General features: G+C 38.2%; 1 protein-coding gene across 3 annotated transcripts in view; it reads left to right on the forward strand.

Annotated features, from left to right (window-relative positions):
- The window catches only part of MAP9 (microtubule associated protein 9), a 37,869-nt gene extending 32,888 nt beyond the window's left edge, over positions 1–4,981 (forward strand). For all 3 annotated transcript variants that reach the window (XM_019441177.2, XM_019441178.2, XM_019441179.2), the window contains exon 14: positions 889–4,981. In XM_019441177.2, coding sequence (XP_019296722.2) covers positions 889–1,011 — 123 coding nt within the window. In that variant the 3' untranslated portion in view covers positions 1,012–4,981. The remainder of the gene's footprint in view (positions 1–888) is intronic.
- Positions 4,982–23,260: the final 18,279 nt, after the last annotated feature.

Raw genomic sequence — 23,260 nt, forward strand, 5'->3', positions numbered from 1 at the left:
GGTTTTGACCGTATTACTCTTTAAACAGTTGTCACGGCTGAAATATTTCTTATTTTTTATTTTATTTATTTATTTATTTTGGTAAAAAGGACTAAAAGTAACATAGATAAAATGTTTGCTGCAAAGATAATATTTACTGTATGAAACTCTGCAGGGGGCGCCTGAATGACTCAGTCGGTTAAGTGTCTAACTCTTGATTTCGGCTCAGGTCATGATTTCATCATTCACGGGTTCGAGCCCCGCATTGGGCTCTGTGCTGGCAGCACGGAGCCTGATTCTCTGTCTCCCTCTCTCTCTGCCCCTCCCCAACTCATGCTCTATGTCTCTCAAGATAAATAAATAAATAAATTCTGAAAAAGGTGTTTATGATATCCATATCGATGAGCCAAATAATTGAGAAAAAAATTCACTTAAAAGTGCTAAAGAAATCAAAATGTGCTCAAACTCAATAATAAGCAAAGAAACATGAGACTTAGCTTTCAACTATTTATGAAAATTTTGAAGTATCCCTGCTGCTATGGCAGATTCAACTTTTGCTCCCAGTAAATTTAGTTCTGAGAATCTGTTCTCAGAAAGTCATCCACCGACCTCTAATAATTATTCTCTTTGAGTTATGGAATTTTAGGGTTTTTTCCCATTTTTCACAATTTTATTTAAATATTATCACTTTTAATATTAAAAAATAAGTGATTAAGTGGTGTATTAGTTCCTGTTGGTAGTATTCTTTATAAGCAATATTCTCTAGCTACTGTTCCTTTATAAACAATTAAATCGGAAATGACATTTAAATCTCCTGTAATGGATTATTTTGTTCTTCAATGAGCAACTTGATTTGAAAATAATGTTCATATATGTATGTAAATTTACAGTGTTCTGTTTTCTCTTTAGGAAAAGAAAGAAAGGCAGGAAAGAATTGAACGAAAACAGAAGAAACGTCATTCCTTTCTTGAAAATGAGGCACTTCCTCCCTGGAGCCCTCCAAGTCGAACTGTGTTCTCAAAAGTGTTTTGATAATTCTCATTCTTACGTGAGATGTAGTTATTTATCAATTCACTAATTTTAGCCGTGAGTTTGAAACTATTTATTCAGTTAGTTATAGTTAGAAGAGTTCTATGTTATTAAACGCCAGCCATTTCCACTGACTGTGGATAAGATGCTTTGGAGTTTAATCAATGAAATAATTGAAGGCATTTTTCTTGGACCGTAGATAAGCTGCCTCAAATGAGAAGCTAATAATTAGATCGCTCTTACCGTTAAAAGAACCCTTTATCATGTCTTTGCAGTTGTTACAATCAGGTGACCCATGACCACTTTCAGCCGTGCCCGGTATTGAAGTGTGTGTATTCCCCAGAATAAAGGAAACCATTTAGGTATGACAATCATAGACATAATTGAATCATTCTGTGAATGATTGTCCACGTAGATTCAGGTTTTAAAAGGAATCATTGCTGGCAGTACGCATGTATTATTTTTTCCAAAACTTACCTTTAACTTGAGTGGTTGTACTTGCACTGTACAAGTTACAGTTTTGGTCGGGTGAGGCAGAAGTTCAGTAGAACTCTAATCCTCCAGGCATTCTATTTAAGGAGTATGCCTTATGTTTTAATATGAGTGTATCTGTCCCAGATTTCCATGACAATCATAGACATAGGCATTTGAGTAGACCTCTCAAATTTGTCCTCTAAATTCTATCTCACTTTATTATTTCGGTGATATCAAAAGATATCCGTTTTTTGGCAGTGAAATACTCACACAATTGAGATGGAAATTCCACACGAGTTCAAGGTCATTATCACTATTATTATTTTCCAGATTTAAGCCATATAGGTGATAAAGGCAATATTTGACCTCTTAACCTATTCTAGAGTCTTATAGCTTATATTTAGAAGACAGCTGTATAGGAAGGTAACTTGTAGAAAATGCCCAAAGAATCTTTATTTATTTATTTGATCTGTGCATATCTTTATATTAATTGGACTCATACTTGAACTGGTCAGCTAATTTATCACAGACCAAATGTATGCTCTCAGAGTTGTGATACTACTTTAGCCAATGATGGGATGCAATGATGGGTGAGAATATAATTACTTTTTATTAAGCACCTATTGTATGGTCTCTTCTGGGTCTTTACAAATGTTAATTCTTTGCAACAAGTATTCAACGCAGGTATTATTTTTCAGATTAAAAATGCTGAGACTCAGAGAAGTAACTTGCCATACATTTAGCATGTGACATTTGAGATTAGAATTGAGTAAGTCTTCCTCCCCCCAGAATCAATAGGCTCATTTTTATGCTCTGTATTATATCAACTTTATAAACACATTTTACCTCTCAGATCCTAAAATCGTGCATTGTTACTTAGAGCTTGTATTTCCTTTTAAGAAATATCTGTTTGTTATCAGAGGTGGTGAACTTTATTAGATCTATAAAATGAAAGAAGATTTCATAATATGTAAAGAATTAGTCAAATGCCTTGTATGTAGTATTAGAATGTCAGGAAACCCAGCAGGTAGTGGAACATAGGCTTTTGAGATAGTCACTCAGAAGGTCCCACTCTGAGGATTAGGCTGGCTGCAGTGCGTTCAAGATAAGAGACATCACGGATCACTAGATCACATCAGTGCTACAGGTAGTTGTGTTTTTTTTGTTTTTTGTTTTTTTTTAATTATAAACAAAACTAGAAGCCTTTTTATACTGCCAGGAACCAGGAGAATACTTCATGAAATTGAAACTATTATCACCAATGTGTATTATCAATATGGGATTTAGCTCCTCTGTTTTTCACCAAATAGATATATATAGTGCCTACCAGGATGAATCGTTGTTTATGGTATCTAATTAGCTATTCAGAGCTAAGAAGGTATTTGCAAATTCCAGGAAAGTTAAAAAAGGTCAGGGATATGAGATCATAAATGCATATGTCATAAATTTCACATTAAATGTTTACACTTCCCAATTATTTTCTTCTTCATTATCATTTAGTGGCTTGCTATCATCGCTTCTTAGTTGCAGGAGCACTGAATGAAGTTAGCAATTAATGTAAAGCATGTGGCACATAATAAGGACTTAATAAATGTTCATTTTCACTTACTTACTTCCATAAGCCCTGCATTTCCCCACTTCATGTATGTGAGGAGAAGGTCAACACGGATGGGATTGATAATGGTTATTTGACTTACACGTTCTTAGCATGCAAGAAGAAATCTCCACTTTCCTGGCCAGTCTGGCCATCAAAAGAGAATATGGAGGTGAGTTGGATTAGAGACCTCCTAAAAAGAAATCTAAAGAAATCTAAATCTTAGCACTGCTTGTGAAGTAGAATGAAATGGGAAATTGAGGTGTTTGCGAAGACCCAGCAATTCATTTCCCTCGGTGGGGAATTTTGTCTTAACTACGATAAATAATAAATTACTTCCTGTTTACAGTAACACCTGCTGATCAGTTATCTAGTTGAATGAAATCCTCTCTTCTTCCCGTAGCAAAAATAAAGCTGAGTTTTAAGAGCTGGATGAAAGTAAAGTACTGTTGACTTTCTGAGATCCAAAGGAGAGAATCCAACCTGGTAATATTCTCTTGAATGCATTTATCTATTTAAGGGGTATGATTTTCCCATATATCCTTTAAAGTATCAAATATCAATACATTTGCTCATCAAGTTTTCATTAATTTATAATAGGGAATTCAAATTAAAGACACTAAAAGCGTATAGATTTTCAGACTAAAATTCTACTTTTGTAAACTGTATTGATCACTTGAATGCTAACACTTCAAAGTACAGAAAATAAGAATTTAATGAATATTTTGTAATATGACTGAAAACAATTTCCCTAGAAATTGGCAGATTAATACAAAAATAAAATTGTATACAGAATGTATTTTCCCCATAACAAGCAAGAAAACAGTAGTGCGTTCTATAAATAGAGAAAAACTATATGGCATTTTAGATCAGTAGGAAGTGGCAGTTTTCTTAAAGAAAATAAGAACCATTCAGGGATAACAATTTTCCAGTGGTTTGTATTGCATCCTGTTTTGAAAATGTTAGTAGTTCATTTATTGTTCTAAATAGTATTGAAACTGATGTCTCACTGTTGCCAAAGCGGTAGCTGAAAATAGTTAAGTGTTCCCAGTTGTATATACCTTGGAGTGATAAAACTATGTATCTGGAAGGGTTTTAATAATTTAATAAAGTTGGCCCAAACACTATTTCTAAGTTGAATGACTACTTTGACTTGCCCAAGCTCAGATCACTAACCATAAGAATCCAAAGTTAGAAATCAGGTGTCCAGTTTTCCGGTTGTAATCAGCCCACCATTCCACAATTTTGAGATCTGATAAAACTTTCACACTAACTTTTGTAGCCATGGTCATTATCAACTTAGTTCGTTTTGATTCTCTCCAATGGTCCCTTATTCTTCCAGTGCCTTCTCCATAACTCCACCAGATCAAAGCTCTTTGGGCACCTCCACCACTATTTCATGGGTAGGGGGAGTACTGAAGTTTCTGAAGCTCTGGGTCACAGGCTACAGTAAAATGGAAAAAAAGGAATTTCTCAAAATGGGAGAAATTGCATGTTAGCCAAAGTAGGTCCCGAGAATAAACTAGTACAGAAAACAAATTTTCCTGATGTAATCTTGGCTCTAATTTCAGTAGTGCTATATTAAAAGGTATTTAAACCCATATGCTTCCATTCTACACAAAGCAAAGATATTACCAATTGTCCTGCTTCCTAGGTACATTGGCTGACAGAATAATGAATGCTATGTAAATGCTTAACTAGAGACTTCCCTGAATTCTTTTTATTTTAAAATTTCTTGTGATTTGATTATTTTGGAACATGTTACATGTAATTGTATAATGTTAATTAAATTATTGGTATTAAATTTAGGATGTTTAAGAATTACTTGAGGAGATGTATTTAATGTCTGCTTTTTAGTAGCATACTTCATGTTCTGCTTAATTAAAGTTAATCATTAAAGATTTATTTTATTGGGTCCTGTTATTTATTGATTGTGCCAAATTTCATTTCATAACGTTGAAAAATGTGGTGTGAGTTTTATTTGTGGGCTAAAGGTGAAATGATCATTGTCATTTGCAGCAACATGGATGGATCTAGAGAGTATAATACTAAGCGTAATAAGCCAGAGACAGACAAACAGCATATGATTTCACTCATATGTGGAATTTAAGAAAGAGAATGAATTGAACAAAGAAAAGAAAGAAAAAAAAAAAAAAAAGACAAACCAAAAAACCAGACTTTTAACTATAGAGATCAAACAGATGGTTACCAGAAGGGAGGTGGGGGGCAGGGGCAAGGATGGGGGAAATTGGTGAGGGGGATTAAGAGTACACTTATGATGAGCACTGAGTAATGTATAGAATGGTTGAATCACTATATTGTACACCTAAAATTAATATAACACTATATTAACCACACAAAAGTTTTTTTTTAAGATGAAATAATTATATTATGATGATGTACCTTTTATTAGAAATGACTGAAATTTTGAAAAAAAAATTTGGATATAAACTTTTTTTTTACTTGAAATACTACACAAATTACAAAGGTAATGTAATTATAAAATTATCAAATAATTAGAAAGTGCAGCATCACCTGGGTGGCTTAGTCGGTTGAGCATCTAACTCTTGATTTCAGCTCAGGTTATCATCCTAGGGTGGTGGGATTGAGCCCCACATCGGGCTCTGCCCTGAGCGTGGAGTGGAGCCTGTTTGGGATTCTCTCTCTTTTTCCCTCTGCCCCCTGACTTGTGCACGCTCTCTCTCTCTCTTAAAATAATAATAAGTGCAAATAGCAAAAATAACCCACATTCCCATCTCCCCGAAACATTCATAGTTAACATACTCTGTACTCTCCCAGCTTTTAATTTCCAGTGCATTTTTTCTTGTAGTTGAAATTAAGCTGAGAATGAAGAAGGCAGAGATATAGTTCCCTCTATCTCTGTTTGCCTCCGTGTCTCTCTATCTCTGTCTCTGTCTCTCCCATACTACCTATATGTGTTGTATTTCTATATTTTCTCTCCCTCTACATATAGAAATAGAACACATACACATAACATGCATATATACAAACTTTTTTTTTTATTCCTTAAAATAGAGATCAAACTGTGTATTTGGTTACGAGAATTTACCGCTCAACAATATATAATGAACATATGAACATATTTCCATATGACATATGTCCATATGACATCTCAGGATGTCACGGATCACTTAGATCCCATCAAATTACCAATAAATAAAGGAAATTTCATAAATAAAACTAGAAACCTTTTTATATTGCCAGAACAACAAGACATGGAACGAAGTTACTTAATGGGTATGGAAATTCAGTTTTGCAAGGTGAAAGGACTCCTGGAAATTGGCTTCATGACAATTCGAGTGTGCTTAATGCTACTGAACTGTGCATTTAAAAATGGTTAAGATGGTAAATCTTGTGTCCATTTTACTACAATTTTTAAAACACTGCACAGCAAAACAAAACAGTGACTCATTCATCTATATGAATATAGATATATGAATATGAATATCTATATGAATATAGATATAGAGAGATATAGAGATATATCTCTATAGAGATATAGAGAGATATATAGAGAGAGATAGATAGAGATAGAGATAGAGATAGAGATATATATAGAGAGATATAGATATATATCTATATAGATATATATAGACATATATATCTCTATAGAGATATATATATATATAGACATATATATCTCTATAGAGATATATAGAGATATATATAGACATATATATCTCTATAGAGATATATAGAGATATAGAGATATAGAGATATAGAGATATATCTCTATAGAGATATAGAGAAAACTTCTCATTACAGATATGTCTTTTCTTTTGGCCTGATCAGATCGACTACTCATCCCACACTACTCATCCTTGATTCAATTGCAGTGTTGAGGACTGTCCTAGCTGCTAGGCTTAAACCGAGATTGACCACTGAGTAGAAAAGCAACATTTCCACCACACCTTCTAATAACTCCTTTCAGATATTTTGTCTTGGATATTCTTCTTGCCCACTTCATTTTTGAGATAAGCTTTAGGGTTCTTTCTAAGCTTTTAAAACAAAATTATTATTGGTAGAATTGCGATAAGCATGCACGAGTAAGAAAATCTATTGGTTTGAAAAAAAATAGAATGAAAACAATCCTTTTCTGAGACTGATTAATGTTCACTCACATTTTTGTATGTGAGCCATTTAACTCTTAAAATTAATGAACTCTATGGTGCTCATGGATTCCCTTTAGGGAAAATCCACTGTGATCCTACACACACCCAGAGTAACTCAGTTACTTTCTTTTCTACACTGTTTCCCTGCCTTAAATAACTCTTATTGAAGGTCTCACCTTTGTACTTATATATGTATATGTAATTCCCCGACTTAAATGAGAGCTTTAGGAGGACGGAACTATATTTTACACATCTTGGTATTTCTACTTTTTCAGTGGTGTCTGGATGAATATTTCTTGGCTGATTAAAGGGCAAGTTAAAAACAGAGTATAAAAGGGGCGCCTGGGTGGCTCAGTCTGTTAAACATCCAACTCTTGATTTCAGCTTAGGTCATGATCTCACAGTGGTGAGATCAAGCCCTGCATAGGGCTCTGTGCTTGGCATGGAGCTTTCTTAGGATTATCTTTCCAGCCGTCTCTGCCCTCACCAACCCCCCCAAATAAAAACAGAATATAAAGCATTGCATATGTTTCTCGTAATGTATATATATATGTGCATATATGTATATAGTACATATACGAGCTAGGACCCTATTATTTGATGCAATTATATAAATTATTTTATATATAATTAAAATGGCTGGACATCTGGATGGCTCAGTCAGTTGAGCATCTGACTTCGGCTCAGGTCATGATGTCATGGTTTGTGAGTTCAAGCCCCGTGTTGTGCTCTGTGCTGACAGCTCAGAGCCTGAAGCCTGCTTTGGATCCTGTGTCTCCCTCTCTTTTCTGTCCCTCCCCTGCTCATGCTCTGACTCTCTCTCTCTCAAAAATAAACAATAAACATTATTTTTTTTATTAAAATGGCATTAAAATGAGTGTTATAATGACTATTGCAAATAGTTTAAAATTTCATTTTAGATACGACATAATTTTTTCAGTCCCAAACAAAACAAAAATTTTTAAAATGGAAGCTCTGTGTGTGCATATATGTGTATGTGACTGCATTAAGTTGGAAAAGTTCATATATATTCTAATATTTACAATTAAATAGGCTGAGCCCTATCAAGAGAACTCTTCTTTCTTTCTTGCTATCCTTCCTATGGTAGTATTAAGCAACAACAATGAAAAGGAAGGAAGGAAGGAAGGAAGGAAGGAAGGAAGGAAGGAAGGGAGGGAGGAGAGAGAGAAGGAAAGGAGGAAGGGAAGGAAAGAAGGAAGGGAGGGAGGAAAGAAGGGAGGGAGGGAGGAGAGAGGGAAGGAAGGAAGCAAGCAAGAAGGAAGGAAGGAAAGGAGGGAGGAAGGAAAGAAGGAAGGAAGGAAGGAAGGGAGGGAGGAAGGAAAGATAGCAAGCAAGCCCCGGGCTCACTAGCTCATTCAGGCTGAAGGATGAATCTTGGTAGAATAATCTTTTAACTAAAGCTTAAATTCAGATATGCCAAGTGTGGGTGCTGAACCACACTCTGCAGAGAGGTCTCAGTCCTGGTGAGTGGAGTGCATGGTCACTCTGTGGCTACATTGAGTGTCATTACTAGATTTAGAACTCAGAGCTACACCTTTAAAGCTTGTGAGTATGATCACAAGGCTACCAGACGTTGATTGCTCCATATCAAAGCTGCTGGTTTATCAAGCAGTGAACAAGCTGCCAGTGTGTGAGACTCTTCTATGAACCTTAGGGATTTGGCAGTAATAGCCCCTGCTTTCAAGTAATTTACAGTGAGGTCAGGAGGAGGCGAACAAAAATCACATGAACAAATATACAAATGAAATAATTCCAGTCTCGGATAAACTCTATGAAGAAGGTAAAATAGTTTAATGTGATAGAGCGTGACCGAGAGGTGGAAGGTTGCTTTTCAGCAGGAAGGTTAGAGGAGGCATCTCTGAAGAAAAAGATATTTGAGTCATAACCTGAAATGAGAAGAAAGCAACTCTGGGATGACTTGGAAAACCAGCCCAAGCAGCAGGTGCATTGAGTGTAGAGGCTTTGAGGAGGGTAAATGCCAACATGGTGGGTGGTGAACAAGAAGCAGAGAGGAAGGAAATGAGGCCAGAGAGGAAGGAAGGTTCTAGATTAGGTAGAGAGTCTGAGGCCATTTTAAAAAGTCTGTATTCCAAGTGCAATGGAAGAGTGTTAGTTGGGGGCTGAAGAGATGTGACATTGTTCTAAGTGCAATAGACGCACTCTCAGTTTCGTGGAGGAAAACTATTAATTATAAGGGAAAGGGAATATAAAGAATTAAACAATTATAGTCAACATAAAGGGAGAGAAGTATAGAGAAAAACAAAGAAGGCTTAAAACATCAACTGGGGCACTTACAACCTCCAACCTTCTGTATGAGGAAGCCCCACAGTGAAGAGCCTGGTTGGAGTCCCAACTGAGGGTCCTGGTTGGAGCATCCTGTCCTCAGGTGAGGCTTCCAGCTAGCTATTCCTGCCAGGGCAATATATATACTACCCGTGTGTGATTTATGGTTAGTCATTATGTGTGCCGAAGTGCAGTCCCAAATGAGCTGGTTTTTCTGTTTCTGAAATCTTAGGAGCCTGGGCGTCCTCCCTGATTTATTCCAGGGGGCCGGCCTCATCTGGCTCAAGGAGGTGAGGCACATTAATCCTTCTTGGCAACAGGAACAAAGAGCCAGTTCTGATCCCAAGGCCAGATACGGAGTATAAGCCAACACGCACCCCCCCAACCCCCCCCCCCCCATGATAGTGTATGTGCAGCTCTAGGCAGAAATACATGACAAGTCGCACAAACAGCTTCTATACAGAACAGACATACACTTACAAAAGTTCTTGGGCCTCCTGGGTGGCTCAGTTGGTTGGGTGTCTGACTTCAGCTCAGGTCATGATCTCACAGTTTGTGGGTTCAAGCCCCATGTCGGGCTCTGTGTTGACAGCTCAGAGCCTGGAGCTTTGCTTTGGATTCTCTCTCTCTCTCTCAAAAATAAACATTGAAAAAAAATTCTCTTAGGCTACTATGAGGGGTAATGCACTGGGAGGTTTCCTTACTAGCCCAGATAAGGATTAATGGAGACTTGGTCTGGTGTTGTAGCAGTGGAGGTAATAAAAAGTGGTTGGACAAATTTGGGGATGCAGGATATGGGAAGTGGCTCATAGATTTGTAAGGATTGATGCCAGAAGTCTCTGAGCCTAGTGAAGAGATTAGGGAATGGAGAGCTGATTGATCCCAGTTTGTGTCTGGCCCTAGATGCTCTTTAATTAGCACGTACCATACAGAACCCCATGGCACACTCAAAGTTCCAGAAGGTTTCTGTAGTTCAAGTGGGCTGATTGACTTCAAGCATGGGCCGTGATCTGTACCAGGAAGCAACCATATCCCAAGACAACCCATGCCCAGTGTTGACCCCAGACACAAGGCCAACCACCACTTCTCTTGCTATTTGGAAAGCCTTTTTTGCCTTCTCCTACCAGGCTGAGCAGGAGCCACTTCAGTACATCGTGACAAGGGGTAATTAAAAAGAAGTATCTCTGTGTCTGTACTTCAGGAAGTTGTTTGGCTCTTTGCCACTTTCCTTGCCTTTTTTCGACAACTTTCCAATTTTGCATACTAATAAATATTTATGAAGGTCACTGTCAAGCAAAACACAAACGCAAACTTAATAATGTATCCCAGAGCGAATAGCTGATAGATTCACAAAGCACTAAACTCACAAGTGTGGTGTTGTGGTAATGAGAAATAAATATTTGGTATTCATTTCTGGCACAGAGCTCCTAAAACTCTTGGAATTACTTAAGAGAGCAACATAGGTGTCTTTTGTTATGCTAATGAGGTGACTGTACTTTAGAATGCGGGCTGGTTGCTAGGAGACCCAACCCGTGATTAGAGGGTTGGAACTTTCAGGTGTACTCCAGGGAGGGGAGGGGGCTGGAGGTTGAATCAACTAAATGCCAGCAACTGAAGATTTAATCAGTCATGTCTTGGGTAATGAAGCGTCCATAAAACCCCAAATGAATGGGGCTTGGAGAGATTCCAGGTTGGTGAACACATGGAGATTTGGAGAGAGTAGTACGCTGGGATAGGACATGGAAACTCGGCGCTCCTTCCCCATACCTTACCCTATGGATCTCTTTCTGAATCCTCAGGCAGTTCCTGAATTACAGCTGTTTATAATACACCAGTAATCTAGTAAGAAAATGTTTTTCTGAGTTCTGTGAGCCACTCTGGCAAATTAATCAAACCCAAGGAGGGGGTCATGGGAACCTCCAATCAGAAGCACAGATGATAAATAACCCGGGTTTGCAACTGCCTTCTGAAGTGATGGTATGGTGGTTGGGGGAAGGTGGGGAGAGTCATGTGGGACTGAGCTCTTAACCTGTGGAACCTGATGCTCAATGGGTACATGATGTCAGAATTGAGTTAAATTGTAGAACACTCAGGTGGTGTTACAGAATTGCTTATTGATGGTGTGGAAAAACCTCCACACAATGGAATTAAGGTACAGAATCGATTTAACAAGGTATAAAAGAATATACATTCAAAAATGTCTCCCTTTGGGGAGGTTAGGTGGCTCAGTCGGTTGAGCGTCTGACTTTGGCTCAGGTCATGATTTTACAACTTGTGAGTTCAGGTCTTGTGTCAGGGTTGCTGCCATCAGCATAGATCCTGCTTTGGATTCTCTCTCTCTCTCTCTCTCTCTCTCTCTCTCTCTCTCTTTCTCTCTCTCTCTCTCTCTCTTTCTCTCTCTCTCTCTCTCTCAAAAATAAAATAAACATTAAAAAACAATGTCTCCCTGGGTGCCTTTGTGGCTCAGTCGGTTAAGCATCCAGTTTTGGCTCAGGTTATGATCTTGTGGTTTGTGAGTTCAAGCCCTGCCGTTGGGCTCTGTGCTGACAGCTTGGAGCCTGGAGCCTGCGTCGGGATTCTGTGTCTCCTTCTCTTCCTTCTCTCTCTGCCTCCACCGCCCCCACCCCACCTGGCACTCACGCTCTTGCTCTCTCTCTCTCTCTCTCTCGAATAAATAAACAGTAAAAAAAAAATGTCTCCCTTTGCTGTTCTTCACCACCAAGGTCCCTTTCCAAAAGGCAACTGTCATTACCAGTTTTTGTTTGTCCTCCTAAAGATATTGTATATATTAAAAGCATAGAATTATTTGTTCTTTTTAGCAGCTTCAAATAATATTTTACTACATGTAGTTTGCTGCACGGTGCTTATATCTTGGAAAACTTTCCAGGTTATTGCACATAGAAATATTTTGTCCTTATTTATAGTTATATGCTATTACAAAGTATGGATATTTGATGAGTTACTTGGACAGTTCCCTTTTAAAAGACTATTTCCAATCCTTTAGCGGTATTACAGTGTCGAATAATAAATCATACAGTTACATTAAGATTAACATGCTATTTTACTTGTATACAAGGGAAGCCAGTCAATAAATTTATTTTGTCATTTAAAAAAGCCAACAGGATTTATATAAGAGGAAAAGAACAAAAAAGGAAGAAGGAGAAAACACCAACTACGTGGAAATGTGACCTGTTTTCATGTCCTTGGGCAAATTGGTGATTGGCTGGCAACTCTCTGGAACTGGTTGGGGTCTTCTGCCTTGGACAGCTGGGTAGATCATTGGAGAAGACAATTTCAGTTATGATGGAGTCTTTGAAAAACCTCAAGATTTTTTAACCATAAAATATACCTGCCAGGCTATTCCTCAAAATTCTCTCTGTCTTTGTTTAACACTTTGTCTTCATCAGGTCAAGTCTGTGCCATTTCCTTCACCTACCTTTCACTCAGATGATATATGGTAGAGAAGAATCTTGTCCGCATCATTTTACATGAGGGTAAGTACCATCATAGCAACAACGCTGACGGCTGGAATTGCTGGATGAAAAGATACCTGCATTTTAACTACGAAGGATATCGCCATATTGCCCTGCACAGAGGGCAGGAATGGAATTTCTAGTTTTTCAATACACACAGACTTGGTTTAGAACACATAGGGGTAATTTCACTTCCACCAAGAAATGTGACTGCTTCTGTTTTTCTTAAAACATAAAGCCATCTCTGTCTTCAGATTTCCCATTTTAACAGATGTGATTAAAAGAAACATTTGGAGGCATCTGGGTGGCTCACTCAGTTAAGTATCTGACTCTTGGTTTTGGCTCAGGTCATGATCTCATAGGTTCATGAGTTCGAGCCCTGCATTGGGCTCCACAGTGACAGTGCAGAGCCTGCCTGGGATTCTCTTTCTCCCTCTCTCTCTGCCCTTCCCCTGCTTTCTCTCTCTCTCTCAAAATAAATCAATAAACTTAAAACAAATAAAAGAAACATTGGCTTTCTTTCTAACTCTACAAGAAAGCTGATGAGTGCAATTGTCACATGATCTCTATATTGAACAGACCAAAAAAAAAAAAAAAAAGGAGGGATAAGGATAATGATAAACTAGGGATACAGAGCCTAGCTCTTTCTCAGCAACAAAATTTGTATTTTTACATATTTAATAAATTTCTGTATGACCAACTACATCAACTAAACAAACAAGACTCTTAGCATTAACACTGTGAGGTCCAAATGAAACGGCTCCACAAATCTTCCTAGTTATATTTTCTTTCCCCTAAACTCCAAACTGGCGTGTCAAGGCACAAGAAAGAACGAAAGCACACTGATGGGGTGTGGATGCTACAATTATGTGTCTCTTTGTCAGGGCGGTGGGAAGAGGCTTGGCGCGGGGGCCCTGGTCAAGGCAATCACCACCAGCTACAAACTGATTCATATGTGTTTCTAGAAGGGTGCTACAAGGAGCCCTTGCAGGTAAACCGCGCTGAACTTGCAGATTGCTACACAGTGAGGAACAGTGCAAGCCACTGCTCTACGTTGACTTTAAAGATCCTTAACTGTATGCAATTTCTTTCAGTGGCTAACTGTAGGGTAGACCACAGGTGTCCAGGGGCTGCTGGGGGAGTTTGTTTCTTGGGTCCCCAAGAATCACAACTATGGCGGGCAGCCCAGGTAGAACCAATGGAAGTTGGAGAGCTCCTGGAGGTCAGATGGAGTCACCCAGAGGGCACAGTTCTGTCTTCAAGCATATGCTGACTTCATAGTTTGTGTGAGATTTTAGTAACACCCATGGCCAGCTGCAGGGTCACTGCTCTCACCATCCTAACTATGCGGTGCCATTTGTCAAACCAGAGTTCCATGATTATCTTGATATACTGTATTTAACATGAAAATAGTCAACATGATTGGAAGTTAATTTGCTTTGCCACAAGAAATTTTGACTTTATAATCATTAATGAAAGAAAAAAAGTCTGTTTAGTTCTTTGAATATAATTGCAGTTGTAACATTTTGACTTACACCCATCAAATTGGCATAAATTACAATTACCAATATGTAAGGTAGGAAGTATCTTTTCAAAACTTTTATCATCAGGACGCCTGGGTGGTTCAGTCAGTTGAGTGTCTGACTTCTACTCAGGTCATGACCTTGTAGTTTGAGTTCAAGCCCCATGTTGGGCTCTGTGCTGACAGCTCAGAGTGTGGAGCCTGCTTTGGATTCTGTGTCTCCCTCTCTCTCTGCTCCTCCCCCGCTCCCACTCTGTCTCGCTCTCAAAAATAAACATAAACAATTTTTTAAAATTTTATCATCTATTGATGCTAATAATGTGTCTTGTCTACAGGGATTTTGGGAAGTTTGATAAGATTATCTTTAAATGTCCTGATCAGGATTACATATGGCATCTCATATATAAACCCTGACTTGAAAAAGTCACGTCTGTAAGAAAAATTCAAATTCGTCCTTTTAAATTTTAAAATACTTGATTTTGAAATGTTATACAAGTTCACTATTTAATTTGTTCTCTATTAATTTATGTTTTTAAATATATTTGGAAAATACAATGAATTTTATCAAGCCAAACTGAGATAGGCACCTTTAAACACTCAGAGTTGTCAGTAATAACATTGTTTTCCTGATGTTAGATGAAACACCTTGGGAAGCACAGCTCTACCTTTCCCCAAGAATGGATGTCTCATGTCTCAGATACACATAACCAAAGTTGTGACTCTTTCAGAACAAAATTTGTCCAGGTCAACTCATTTTCTCTGTGCTGGTTAGAGAGGTAGGTGACAAATTTTTCAGTGCTGTCTCCTTTCGTTAAAAGAAGACAGAAAATATGTGTAATATTAATTTCAGTGGACTAGCTTAATAAAAAACCAAAGTGGGGGTGGGGAAGCAATGTTGTGAGATAGAGGAATGATTTTGGCAATATAATGATTCTATATAATATGGAAGCCCAGTAAGGAAATTGGCTGTGCCAAGTGTGATTCTAAGTATAGAGAATATCTGAGTGGATAAAGCAAAGTTCCTGCCCTCATGTAGTTTATATTCCAGTGGGAATGAGAAACACTGAACAAACAAGCACATATTTAGTGTAATAGCCATCAGTTCTTAGTATAATAACCTCTAAGCAAGGTAAGGAGATAGAGTAATAGAAACTGCTATGAAGATATATCAGAGGTCTATCTAAAGAGAATAATTCTAAGAAAAAGTCTAAAAGGAGTGTGGAGGTTCCTCAAAAAATTAAAAATAGATCTATCCCGTGACCCAGCAATAGCACTGCTAGGAATTGACCCAAGGGATACAGGAGTGCTGATGCATAGGGGCACATGTACCCCAATGTTTATAGTAGCACTTTCAACAATAGCCAAATTATGGAAAGAGCCCAAATGTCCATCAACTGATGAATGGATAAAGAAGATGTGGTTTATATATACAATGGAATACTACCTGGCAACGAGAAAGAATGAAATTTGACCATTTGCAGCAACGTGGATGGAACTGGAGGATATTATGCTAAGTGAAATAAGTCAGTCAGAGAAAGACAGATATTATATGTTTTTACTCCTATGTGGTTCTTGAGAAACTTAATAGAAGACCATGAGGAGGGGAAGGGGGAAAAAAGTTACAGAGAGGGAGGGAGACAAGCCATAGAGACTCTTAGATACTAAGAACAAACTGAGGGTTGATGGGGGTAGGGGAGAGGGGAAAGTGGGTGGTGGGCATTGAGGAGGCCACTTGTTGGGATGAGCACTGGGTGTTGTATGCAAACCAATTTGACAATAAATTATATTTTAAAAAGAAGGAGTGCATAAGAAACCATGTTAGTACCTATAGAACAGCATTTGGACCTGTAGGATCTCACGGGGCATGATATAGACTTTGTTTTTATGCCGAGTGTCATAGTATGAAATTGGAGAATCAAGACCAGTGACCTCACAAGATCTTATGATATAGAAAATTTTCTTAGATGGTGGGGTGGACAATACACTCTAGAGAGCAAGAGTACAGAACTGGGAAGCTATTGCAATTGTACAAGAGAAACATGGAGAGTGGTTGAAGGAGGTGCTGCACCATCAAATTCCTGATGTGTTTGGAGGGAAAAGCTGCACAATTTCCTCATGGGCTAGATGAGGGTGGGTAGAAAAACAGAAGAGTAATAAATGGGCTGAACCACTGGTTAAATGCCATTTATCAAGCTTGATGTCATTTATCAAATGGTGGTGCCATTTATCAAACTGGGGACACTAGGAAATCAAGTTTGGAGGGAAGCAAAGAAGGTTTTTTTTGTTTTATTTTGTTTTTTTTTCCCTGTAAATATTAAATCCAAAAGGAGACATCATGGAGTTTGAATATTCAAATCAAAGGAGAGAAGCTACACAAATATAAATTTGGGCATTATTAGCATACAGACTGCATGGTATACAATCATGGGATTATATAAGATCACCTAGAGAATGAGTATAAAATGAAGAAGAAGGGGCGCCTGGGTGGCTCAGTTGGTTAAGCCACCAACTTCGCTCAGGTCATGATCTCGCAGTACATGAGTTCGAGCCCCATGTCGGGCTCTGTGCTGACAGCTCAGAGCCTGGAGCCTGCTTCACATTCTGTGTCTTCCTCTCTCTCTGCCCCTCCCTTGCTCACGGTCTGTCTCTGTCTCTCAATAATAAATAAACGTTAAAAAAAATTTTTTTAATGAAGAAGAAAAGGGGATCCCAGACTAAACCCTAGGGTGACCCAACATTTGAAGGTCAGAAGGACGAGAGAACATGGCCTATAAGACTGAGAAAGATGGATCAGTGTGGTAGGAGCAAATCCAAGAGAGGTAGGTTCCCTTGATATCAACAGAATAAAGTATTTCAAGAAGGGAAATGATGTAGAATGTCAAATCTTTCTGATAGATCAGGTGATCAGGAGACTGATTAGTGACCTGTTTGGTAAAATGGAAGTCTGCATAACCTGAAAATAAGATTTCAAGAGAGTGATGGGATGAAGACCTGGTTAGGAGGAAGAAGGAAGAAAGGGAATAAAATTATAGGTATAAACCATGCTGTCAATACACTTTGCTGTAATCAGCATTAGAGAAATGGGAATGGGTATCATTGCTAAAGGGAACTGGGGTCAAGGCTGGGCTTATTTGTTTTTAAGATGGAGAATTTATAGCCTATTTGCAATAATTATTTAACAAAAATAAGAAAGAATTATGCCTCATGTGCTTTTATAGGCAGTGCAGGAATCAACTAATGTAGATGAGAATTGGCTATGCCATTCACACATGTTAGTACTTCCCCCCCCCCTCCCCGCCCAGCGAGCACCATCTAATAAGGAAAGACTATCCTGAGTAATAAAATTCAGTGCCTACATATCATAAAGATTTGATACCCATCAAGGTTTTCAGGTCAATGTTACACATTTCTGCCCTTGCTTTAAAAAAAAAAGAGAGAGAGAGAAAGAGAAAAAATGTATTAACCAGTCGTAAAAGTTGGCAATGATGAATGAATGTTCATTTGGAATATCTGCAGACAAAAAAAGCATGCTTTTGGCTAAAATTCCCAATACATCTACTCTGAAATTCATTTAAATAATTATAATTCATGTATTAACATGTAACTACAGAAAATATATTAAGTAAATATATCCACACGTAATTTTTTTTTTATGTTGAAGGAAAACATTTGCAAGGAAAATTAACAGAATACTTAAGTACTGTGGATTCATGTACAGGACATCGAAATCTTCATTAGTTGCTGAATGTCTCAGCTTAGCCACCCCCACATCAAAAAAAGGAAGGAAATGTCAATATTCAAATACATGATAATTATCATCCATGAGTCATGACAGCAAGTGAAATCTGTCATAAATATATAAATGTGCCTTCCACATGTTTTTGACTGAGTGAAAGTTTTACTTCTGAGTCACATAGGAAAGTTGCTTAATTAGAAAGTCTTGACAAGATAAATTCAAAAAAAGCTAATATATCCCATACTGCCATCACACACTCAAACCAAACAAGGAAATTGTTATCTGATTAATTAAAACTTAAAACTAAGTTAAATTGAAATGCAAAAAGTTGATTGAATAAACCAGTATATATATGGGAGACTTTGAGGGTTTAACTCAGAAAACTTGTTTTGTTTTGTTTTTAGTTTATTTTTTTTAATGCTTTTATTTTTTTTTAATTTTTTTTTTAACATTTATTTATTTTTGAGACAGAGAGAGACAGAACATGAACGGGGGAGGATCAGAGAGAGAGAGGGAGACACAGAATCTGAAACAGGCTCCAGGCTCTGAGCTGTCAGCACAAAGCCTGATGTGGGGCTTGAACTCACGAACTGCGAGATCATGACCTGAGCCGAAGTCGGACGCTTAACCGACTGAGCCACCCAGGCGCCCCTTTAGTTAATTTTTTGAAAGAGAAAGAGAGAGAGAGAGAGAGAGAGAGAGAGAGAGAGAGAGAAAACAGGGGAGGGGAAGAGAGAGTGGGAGAGAGAGAATCCCAAGCAGACTCCACACTACCAGCACAGAGTAGTGGGGGGTTCGAACTCACACACTGTGAGATCATGACCTGAGCCAAAATCAAGAGCCAGACTCTTAACCAACCAGGCACCCCTAACCCAGAAAACTTTTATCAGTACTCTCTCCTTTCTTTTCCCACATCATTTAAAAACTATTTGTACACATATATGTTTTTCTTTCTTTCTTACTGTATCATGCATGGACAAGAACCAACCACTTGAACAGAGCTGGATTTTCACGTGGCAAGTAGTCTTCCACATGGAAGCAGAAGTTATAAACCCATGATCATAGACACTCTGTTCGTAGATATGGTTATTTATCTTAACTTTTGGCATTTGGTACAAACAGACTACTTCCTGACTTTTTCTTGGTCTTCCATCCCCTGTATGGACAAATATCTAGGCCCCAAACTTTTTTTTTTTTTTAATGTTTTTATTTATTTTTGAAGGAGAGACAGACAGAGCATGAGCGAGGGAGGAGCAGAGAGAGAGGGAGACACAGAATTTGAAGCAGGCTGCAGGCTCTGAGCTGTTCAGCAGAGCCCGACGTGGGGCTCGAACCCACAAACCGTGAGATCGTGACCCGAGCTGAAGTCGGACGCTTCACCGACTGAGCCACCCAGGCACCCCAGGCCCCAAACTTTTAACAGGAGTTCATTATTACCCCTACAAATTATAGACATAGTCACTTATTTAATGAATATTTATTCTCCAGTTCTTCTTTGATAACAGAACCATAATTATGTCTGGGGCAACCAGATATACGGTTAAACAGAAACTCTCCACCCTTCGTGTGGCTTGTGGTGACATGTGACACACTGGCAGAAGCCTGTGAAGTTTGAATTGATGTCTGCTGAGAAGTGTGGATAAGCTTTGACTTCTCTGATAGGAGGAGACAGATGTGGTGAGCTTTTCTACTTTCTTCTCGTCTTGAACATAGCGTGTGAGCTGTAGCAGTCATGTTGCAATCACGAGGAAACAGACTCTCAGACACATTGGCTGCAGAAATAAGGCAATAATTTCTACTTTTGGACCTATGGTGTCGTTTGTTTGTTTATCGGACCTATGCTATTATAAGAAAACTAAACCCCTAGGTGTTTAAAGCTGCTGGCCACAGGCTTTTCACAACTTGGAACCAAGCAAAATTGTGACCGACATACTCGCATTATTCATGCACACAACAAAAGTGTCAGGCCAATGTTCCATAATTTATATAGTGTTTGCATTTAATATTTATTAGTATACTGGTGTATTAGTCAAAGTAGTGCTAGTTACTCCACTAGATGGAGTCCTGAATTTCAGTGGCCTTAATATAATAGAAGTTTATTCTTTATGCACTTAAAACGCTGAGATACAGGGGCAGGGAGGTGGAGACGGTGATGGTGGCTGCTCTCAGTCCCCAAAGTCAGAGATCCTGTTTTTCCATCCTTTAGCGAGAGACCTCCATCGCGCAGCTGGCAGAGGGGAAAAGAGCATGTAGGGAAATTCCCGGAAGGATTTCTATGCCAGGCCTGGAAGCGGTGACGCACATCCCTGCTACCCATTTCAGGGTCAGGCACTCGGGACCTGGCGTCACATTGCTTCAGGAGAGGTTGGCGCAGGTAGGCTAGCTGGAGACCGGGGAGGAAACGGGAACGTTTGATAAATCCTCAGCCAGTCTCTGCCATGAGTAACAAGTAAAGTTTGATGTCTATCTGTCAGATTTGTATCTTCTTTTGCTAGTATTTATAATTATATGTGCATGCCTGTACATGCATCTATATTAGACTTTAGCACCTACTAGACGCTTACTTTCATCTAAGCTCTATGCTAAATATTTTTCATGCATTTTGTCCTTAATCCCCTTAAACGTCCTGTGAGGTAGGCACCGCCACTATCCATATTTTACTGATGGAGATACTGAGGCTCAGTGAGTTTAAGTAACTTGCCCAGGAAAACAGAGTCAACAATGTTGGAACAAGGAATTTTTCTTTGTTGTGGGACATACCTTAGTTTCCAAGATTACTTTTGAAAGTGTACTGTATCAATAATGAATTGCATCACATCCAGTGACGGGTGTGACACTATGTGTTGATGTAAATAGACTAAATGTCAGGTCCTCCCTCCTAAATATTCTTTTATTTATATACCTGCCAACTATATGTGGCCTTTTAGAAACTGGAATGATTTTCAGGATTGTTTTAGGTGAAAATGTCTTTATTTCTAAATATTTGGTTGCATAAGCAGCCATCTCCAGATGCTTTATTTGAATGTAATTCATAAGGAGTTGAGCAATACCTTGGCGTGACCTATGGTTTACATCACACCAGATCCTTTTTACCTAAAGTTTCTCTATATTCTTCCATGGCCTGATAAGCATTGTTACTATTAGGGACAGTCCCATCCTTTAGTTCTATATGAAATGATATTTGGCTAAATATTCTTACAATTCCACTAGCTTCCGGATGCCCATCTACTGCCTGCTCAGTGAAGCACTTTCCCCACTTTCCCAGATATCTAATTCAATAAATTGGTCTCCCATTTATAATGACCAAGATACTATGATATTTACACAAAACTTTGTCTCCAGGAAGGTTCTTTGATTACCAGATTTCTAGTATGCAAAGTAATAATGACCTGTCCCCACTTTTACCTATCTCTTAATATAATCTTACTGTTTTAAGATGAAGTGAAAATAAATCATGGTAACAACTGTAGAAAATAATGATGGCTTTTCATTTCACATGTCAAGTTAAACTACGTAGCATATAAGGAATAATTTGCTTTTATTTTATAAAAATAGCAAATTATTTATAATTTGCTAAGTATTTTAGAGATCTTCAATTAATTTGTTCTCCAGATTCCTCAATGAGTTTGGCTAATATCAGTATCTCAGCTTTATATACGTGTGACCTAAATGAAATAGATATTGAATGACTTGATTTCAAACTTATAAAATCTAATTTTGATCCCTCTGATGTTTTCAATTCATGGATGGTTATCATCCACACATGTATTTTCAAAATCAACTGATAAACAAGGTCAAGTAAAATTTACAGGGGTAATTTTTAGTGAGCCTAAAATAATTATTTCCTTCTGAAGTATAACGTACATAGAATAAAATGCTCTTATCTTTTTTTTGTTTTAACATTTTTTCATTTTATTTTAGACAGAGAAAGAACAAGTGGGGAAGAGGGAGAGAGAGAGAGAGAGAGAGAGAGAGAGAGAGAGAGAGAAAGAATCTTAAGCAGATTCCACACTCAGTGTGGAGCCCTATGCAAGGCTTGATCCCATGACCCTGGGACCATGACCTGAGCCAAAATCAAAGCGTGACGCTCAACCGACTGAGCCACTCAGACACCCCATAAAATGCTAATATCTTAAGAATATCATTCAGTCAGTTTGAATACCTTCCTGACACCCACACAAATAATCCTGGAGAGTTCTTTTATGTCCTTTCTCAACCAATACCTTCCCTCTGCCTCGCAAGCAATGACTATCTCATTTCAATCACTATGGTTAGTTTGTGCTGTTTCAGAATTACATATAAATGGAGATATATAGCATGTACTATTTCATTTCTTGCTTCTTTCACTCAACATAACATTTTTGAGATTCATCTATGTTGCTATATGTATCATCAGTTTGGTGATTTTCATTGTTAAGGAAAATACTACTCAGTATTCTGATAACACTTGGTTATCCACTGGACTGTTGATTGGATGCCCATTGGACAACTGCTAGTTTCCAGTTTTCAATGATTATAAAGCTGCTATAAACATTTTTGTTCAAGGCTTTTTGTGGGCATACATTTTTATTTCTTTTGTGAAAATACCTATGAGTGCAGGAAAGAATTCTGGGAAGGTGGCAGAACAAAAAGTACCAAGAATCTCCCTCTCTATCTAGACAACAACTGTACTAGCAGAATCTCTCTGATGTAATTACTTTGTAAATCTAGGATCTGTTGAAGGCTTGTGACTTCCAGGGGAGGAGTTGGACAGTACATTGTGGTTAATTTTGGTCCATTTGCTTCTCCCTTTTGACTGGAAATTTCCCTCCATCTCATCTCCTTTTACCCACCTACGTCTTACTCATCCTTTATAGACCGCCTTGGAGGATTCTTCCTCAAACAGCCTTCCCTGGCAATGCTAGTTGGGATTGCCTGTATCTCTTTGTGCTTCCATCTCAACCTTGAAGCACCCCTATATCCCATATCCGATGCATCATATCTCGTTTAGTTTTTCTGAATGTTCTACTCTACTAA

Source organism: Panthera pardus, unplaced genomic scaffold, assembly GCF_024362965.1.
Source record: "Panthera pardus isolate Hobbes unplaced genomic scaffold, ASM2436296v1 HiC_scaffold_13, whole genome shotgun sequence".
Taxonomy (NCBI): domain Eukaryota; kingdom Metazoa; phylum Chordata; class Mammalia; order Carnivora; family Felidae; genus Panthera; species Panthera pardus.